The following is a 6,705-nucleotide window of genomic DNA, read 5'->3' on the forward strand; positions in this document are numbered from 1 at the left end:
CTGATGTCATATTTTTCACACACACAATTTGGTGTCCTGGGGGCTATAAAAGCAGCAGCTTCTACTTTCCTATCACAAGCAGAAGCCTCGATACAGGTAAGTCCTCCAACGAACTTGGTAGGATTGGCTTGCTGGGTCTATTCCTTCTGGATATTTAATTTTTTCCCTTAATGTTGATTTTGTTTCTCGTTCTCTTGATACCAGGTTCTTCTTCCCTAGTCACCCATTGCTCAGGTTTGCTTTGTCCACGATGGCTGCCCTGCAGAAATCTGTGAGCTCTCCTCTCAGGGACACTCTGGCCGCTGGCTGCCTCCTTGTCATGGTGCTGTGCGCCCAGGGAGGAACGGCTGCCCCCATCACGTCGCACTGTAGGCTCAACGAGTCCGACTTCCAGGAGCCCTACATCTTCAACCACACCTTCACTCTGGCTCAGGAGGTACTCATCTCAGTCTTTCTCTTTTGTATCTTATCTACTTGGAACCTGAATAGTTCTTAAAATTTCTTCAGAGGACATCTAAGATCTTTAACAGATGAACATTAATCGCTGCTGGTATACCTGTCATCATTTTCTATGTCTCTTTTAAGACTTTTTGGAGATCAAGCTTTACCTCAAGCCCTTCCATTTTGCCCGTTAGGCTATGTCCATTCAGTTTTACCCCCAAAGGAGCCAAGTAGTAACCCATCTGACTGTTTATGGTTCCCTTTACTTCTCTAAGCATTCTTTTATTTTTTGAAGAGAAAGAAATTGACATTTTTGAGCACTTACTACGTTATGAGCTCTATTCTAGGAGCTTTAAATCCATTCTTTCTTTTTTACTGAAGTATAGTTCATTGACAGTATTATTTAAGTTCCAGGTATACAGCATAGTGATCCACAATTTTTAAAGATTATTCTCCATTTATAGTTATTATAACATATTGGCTATATTACCTATGCTGTACATTATACTGTTCTATCTTATTTTTTAAATTTATTTTGAAGTATAGCTGGTTTACAGGGTCATGTTAGTTTCCAGTGTACAGCACGCTGATTCAGGTCTCTATATATGTATAAATATACATACATATGTGTATATATAATATATGCATATTCTTTTATATATTATTTCCCCTTATTGGTTATTATAAAATATTGAGTATAGTTCCCTGTACTATTTAGTAACTTCTTATTAGTTGTCTATTTTATACATTGTAGTGTATATATGTTAATCCCAAACTTCTAATTTATCCCTCCCCTCAACCCCTGAGCATCATTTTAAACCCATGCACTAAAGAATCCTTTCTTTAGTCTTCACAGTGCTGCTCTGGGAAGAGGGGACAGAGTACAGCTTTGCTTACAGACATTTCTTCTAGCTTTATGATGTCCAGGCACTTAGTCTTTTCTTTTCTTCTAGGCTAGTTTGGCAGATAACATCACAGATGTTCGTCTCATTGGGAACAAATTGTTCCACGGAATCCATGTAAGCCATAGGCATGATGCCACTTGTGGTTACTTGGAGTGGTGGTGAGGATGGGCTGGGTCTTGTGGATGTCGCCTAATTTGAGCCCTGCTGTTTCACTTTCACCAGCAGGTGACGAAGCGCTGCTACGTGCTGAAGCAGGTGCTGAACTTTATTCTTGAAGAGGTGCTGTTCCCCCAATCTGACAAATTCCACCCCTATATGGAAAAGGTGGTGCCCTTCTTCTCCAGGCTCAGCAAAAAGCTAAGCCAATGTGTAAGTTCTTCTCCAGCCTGAGTCCAATCCTCCCAGTGCCTGCCTTTCCTCTTTCTTCTGTGTAGAACCCTCTTCCTTCCCACCCCAGTGCCCCTTCCATGCTGGTAGTGAGAGGTGCCTCTGTCACACCATTACAGAAATCATTTGGCATCACAACCTGTTTGCTTTTGCTTTAACTGAGTCACATTTTGAGTTGATTGTGATGGGCAGGGTCTGAAAGACCACAGGAGGCTCATTTGTCCCTGGGAAAAAGCGATTTGGACTATGTGAGATGAGAAAGGTGTTGGGAGCTGTAAGGAAAAATACCTATTGGTGCAAATGGATTCACTGAATATAAGTTGATGGAGGGAGGGGATGGGAAAGAGAGAAAGGGAGAAACAAGATTTAATATTCGGCAGTGGGTGGGTGGATGAAGACTGCTGCCCTTTTGATAATGGAAGTGACAAAATCAGAGGTGCGTGAGTTTGATGCCTCTGAATATTGAAAACTAAGAAAAATATTTTGGTGGAGTAGGCTGAGCAAAAGGGGCCTACTATTTATTGAGGAGGGCCCTGTTCACATAAGATGTTTTATGTAGGTTTCTTGTGCTGAGCCCATGTTTTTGATGAGGTGCCGTTATGGTTTTATTCTTGACAGGATTTGCATAAACCACTCCGCTCTTTCCACAAACTTCAACCTCATTAGGGTTGCCCAGAGGTGAAGTGAGGTCCCGTGTAAGGGAAATGACTGGATTTTGGTGTCCCAGGGAATTGAAGAGGTCAGAAAATCTAGGTCACTATTGATATCTAGGTCATTGTGGGCAAAATTGCTAAGAACTTTAATTCCAGATGAATTGTAACATACTTCAGTTAGGAAGGCTGAGTTTCAAAATCTTCAGTACAACAATGTTAAACTTGTTACTCTCATTTCCATTTTGTAGCATGTTGAGTCTGACAACCAGCACATCCAGAGAAATGTACAGAATCTGAAGAACACAGTGAAAAAGGTACTACTAACAACTATTAGTACTAAATCATTTGATAGAAGAGACAAATATTGTTTTTCTTCCCTTTCTTTCCTTTTTTCTCCCACGTCATGATTTTTTACTTGACTCTCCTGCCATTGGGTTGATTATTCAGGTGCACATTAAGTATAGATGTGTCTATGCTATGCTATGCTAAGTCACTTCAGTCGTGTCCAACTCTGTGTGACCCCATAGACGGCAGCCCACCAGGCTCCCCCATCCCTGGGATTCTCCAGGCAAGAACACTGGAGTGGGTTACCATTTCCTTCTTCAATGCATGAAAGTGAAAAGTGAAAGTGAAGTTGCTCAGTCGAGTCCGACTCTTAGCGACCCCATGGACTGCAGCCTACCAGGCTCCTCCATCCATGGGATTTTCCAGGCAAGAGTACTGGAGTGGGGTGCCATTGCCTTCTCCATAGATGTGTCTACGTGTTTATAAGTCAGTTTCCAAATTTTGCAAATTCTAGAACTGGCTGGGAACTTAAGTCATTGACTTTTTTCACCCATGTGCTAGGGATGGCCAGTGTCAGAGTCAGAATAGACTGCAGGACCTCTGAATCCCATCCAGGCCAGAAGTGCTGGATATTATACTTAGTCTCATTAGTTCTTAGGGAAATTTTAGATACCTACTGATTCATGTAGTCTGAAGAAGCATTTGTTCAAAACCAGAAAACTGGGTAAAACTTATTTGAAAGAATTTTGAAGTCATTTACACGATGATGTAAAACTTGGAGAAATATACCTAGAACAGCCATAATAAAAGAGCTGGACTTTCACATAGGATGAATTTCTGGAATGGTTTGATACTTATATTTAACTATTAAAATACTCAGCAGCTATTGGTTTTAATTTACAAGTGAGAGTGAATGTCCCCCCAGTCTCTTTTACACAGTATCAAATAGAATAGAAATATTACTATTAGTAATGGATTCATTGTAGGGAAACGAATGTCCACACTGGAAGACCTCTTTCTTCCTCTTTCCTTTTCCTTCTTTCCTGGTCTATTCCTTCCCTTGACAATGTGCTAATGAGCATCTATCTGATATAGGTTAGTGTATATTTTGACAGAGAATGATATGGTCAGGTGGCCTATTTGGGGGGAAAGAACAACAGGGGAAGGCTCAGCTCAGCTGCTGTGACTAATCCAAAAACCAGAGCTACCATGAGCAGCAGCAAAAGTGATGATTTGGTAAGCAGGTACAATTAAACCTCAGAAACAAGAATGCTCTGGTAGATGGAATTTTCAGTAACAAGCGTAACCTCAGTTCCCCCTTTTTTCCATCTTGATTTTTTAAATAAAAAGTATCTCTTCCTGAATGTGATTTAATGAACATTGTCAATGTCTTCCTTTGATAACTGAAGGATTTGTTTTTTTCATTGTGAAGATAAATTCTCTTGTCATAGAACGATTAGCTAGACACAGAGGGCTGAATATTAGCATGCCATAGCCAAGAAGTACTTTGCATTTCTGGTGTGAAAAATTCCTCATATGAGCTTACTTTGTTGTCTTTAGAAAAGTGGAGTGTGGGAGACAAAAAGCTGATGGTGATTTGTGTGGGAAAACAGATTTTAAAGCTCTTAATCCATTTTGAAGGAATTGACTTACACATTAGCAATCAGTTGCCATGTGGATGAGTTGTTATGCTTTTTTTTTTTTACCCTGTAGTTCCAGAAAGCCTAGTGAGAGAGGAATATTATTCAGAGAAATCTCAGCATGCATAAACACTGGTCAGCACTATGAAATGGGAGGGCATCTTGGGGGGATAGTAATCCCTTGTCACTGAAGAAAAGCAGAAAGCAGGCTGTAGCAGAACAGAGAACAGATAGTAGAATTGTTTTTCATCTTGGGAGTCTTTGAGATATTAAAAAAATATCTCTTGTCATTATGTCAAAGGAAGTATCAAAAGGTGGAAAGATGGAAGAAAGCAGGAAGAGAAAGACCAAAGTCTAGAGGACAATGATGACTTAGGGTTGCTGTTTTCTTTGAAATAATCTTGAGCACATTTAATAGATTAGACAAGTTTCAGAGGAGGGGATTTAGACTTGTGTTCCCTCTCCCATGGGGTTTAAAAGACTTTTGCCTACTACTTGGAAGGAGGAGGAAAGAAAGGGTGTTAGACTGTATCTGGCCTTTCACTGTTAAAGCAACTAGATAGGAGGCATTTGATATTTCCCCCACAAAAGTGAAAACTTGTTTTCCCCACCTTGGTCAAGAAAGTGGAAACAGAAATAGTCCACATGTTTTGGTACATGTGGTAGTTTTGGTTCAAGACTATTGGAGTTGAGTGGTTATACTAACTGATTGGTCACAGCAGTCATGGGACTCAGAGGCAGGGCAAGGAGGGGTGAGTGGTGCTTGGGTCCCCCAGATCCCCCCACAGCCTCTACCTGCTTGCTCTGGTTCAGCAGTGATTTAACACATCAACCAGCTGAGACTGATGCCCATAGGTGCCCTCTCAGATCAGGTCATATATTTTGAAAAAGGGTATTATGACTAATCTTTTATAAAATGTTAAAACTTGGTTTCTGTTCCAACAACCTGACCATCTCATCTCTCTCTAATTTGTTTCTCTTTAGAAAACATGGTATAAATGCTGAAATACTTGTGTGTTCTTATTTTCACAGCTTGGAGAGAGTGGAGAGATTAAAGTCATTGGAGAACTGAACTTGCTGTTTACAACCCTGAAACGTGAATGTGCTCAAGTAGACCAAGGCTGGAAAATGGGTTACTAACCTTTCTCACCTGCTAAACAATAAGATCCCCCAAGGTTTTATCAAAAGGAAAAGGGGGAGCCAAACTCCACAGTCCTGTGTAAATTCTAAAAAAACCCCTGGCTTAGCTTCAAAATGAGAACAATGTCACTTGTATCCATACGATCAGAAGCTAGACCTTCCAAGCATATTAATAACTTTTTATTGTAGTCAGTGTTTTATACACAGAAATTTAACTATTTCCCCACAAAAAAGATTACTTTCTATCTCTTTAGAAAAAGCCCCTAAATAACTTCATTTCTGTAATTAATACTTTATATTTATGAATTAATTTATTGTTATAAGTACATGTCTTATTATTTATGTCACTTTATAATATGGGTTTATTTATGGAAGCATTATAAAATATTTCTACTTAATTATAAGGTGAATAGTAATATTTATGATAATAATTATGGAGTTATGTTTATTTAGTCTCAATAAACACATCAATATCCTAAATCTTGTGGCTTTGTGACTTTTTTCCCCGTTAATGTTTTCACTACCATCATCACCATCATGATCATCATGTAATCATTCCTATTTGCTAAATGGGTCCGAAAACTGTATAAATGATTTTATTCCTGACTCTAAGCAAATGAGGTGCTATTAGTATTATCCCCTTTTACTGGTGAGAAAACTGAATCAGAAACATGTTTAAAATATTGGGTCACTTTGAGTAGTTGGACCTTTTTAAGCTAGGTCTATCTGATTTCTAGGGGATCTTCTGTATTACTCATATAGATTTATTGTGTTGATTCAGCATGTGATTCTGAAAGTAAAAAGGTAAGAAATTTAAAAGAATTCATCTGCATCATTAGCAGTTTGTGGATAAAAGAAAAGAATGATGCTGGAGGAGAAATACATATTGCCTCTGTTGCTATAGATGAACTGCTTTTAGTTCTAGGTAGAGCCTGTTAGGCAGGGCATCCTCCAGTTCGCCCGTGAGTCAGGAAGGAAAGTGGAAGCTGATTGAGTTTGGGGAGTCTCATCTGCTAGTGGAGTTTAGCCCTGATAGAGAAGTCTTGTGAGTGGAAGATGACACACACATGAGGGCAAAACTGGACATTGTCAAGATTTGTGCAGCAGTACAGAGAAGAGAGAAGAGATAAAAGTTGGACTAGTTCTGTCTAGAAGAATGGACAAACTACACCAGCACTGAAGCTTGTGTAGGTCTCTCCATAGAAGGTGGAAGTCGGTGGTCAGCAGTCTAAAATGCTTTCCTCTCCAAAAAAC

General features: G+C 39.6%; 1 protein-coding gene across 1 annotated transcript; it reads left to right on the forward strand.

Annotated features, from left to right (window-relative positions):
- Positions 1 to 207: 207 nt before the first annotated feature.
- IL22 (interleukin 22) lies at positions 208 to 5,820 on the forward strand. The gene is made up of 5 exons (XM_019960050.2): positions 208 to 436; positions 1,395 to 1,460; positions 1,569 to 1,715; positions 2,635 to 2,700; positions 5,344 to 5,820. Exons 1-5 carry the CDS (start codon positions 251 to 253, stop codon positions 5,449 to 5,451), a joined length of 573 nt encoding a protein of 190 aa, XP_019815609.2. The 5' UTR covers positions 208 to 250; the 3' UTR covers positions 5,452 to 5,820.
- Positions 5,821 to 6,705: the final 885 nt, after the last annotated feature.

Source organism: Bos indicus, chromosome 5, assembly GCF_029378745.1.
Source record: "Bos indicus isolate NIAB-ARS_2022 breed Sahiwal x Tharparkar chromosome 5, NIAB-ARS_B.indTharparkar_mat_pri_1.0, whole genome shotgun sequence".
Taxonomy (NCBI): domain Eukaryota; kingdom Metazoa; phylum Chordata; class Mammalia; order Artiodactyla; family Bovidae; genus Bos; species Bos indicus.

What these genes read in the sequence shown, in the direction of transcription:
- IL22 (XM_019960050.2), top strand. Translation starts at nt 251, where the DNA reads ATGGCTGCCCTGCAGAAATCTGTGAGCTCTCCTCTCAGGGACACTCTG. An exon ending in CCTTCACTCTGGCTCAGGAG is followed by an intron (nt 437 to 1,394) that starts GTACTCATCTCA and finishes CTTTTCTTCTAG; the next exon opens with GCTAGTTTGGCAGATAACAT. An exon ending in GCAAAAAGCTAAGCCAATGT is followed by an intron (nt 1,716 to 2,634) that starts GTAAGTTCTTCT and finishes TCCATTTTGTAG; the next exon opens with CATGTTGAGTCTGACAACCA.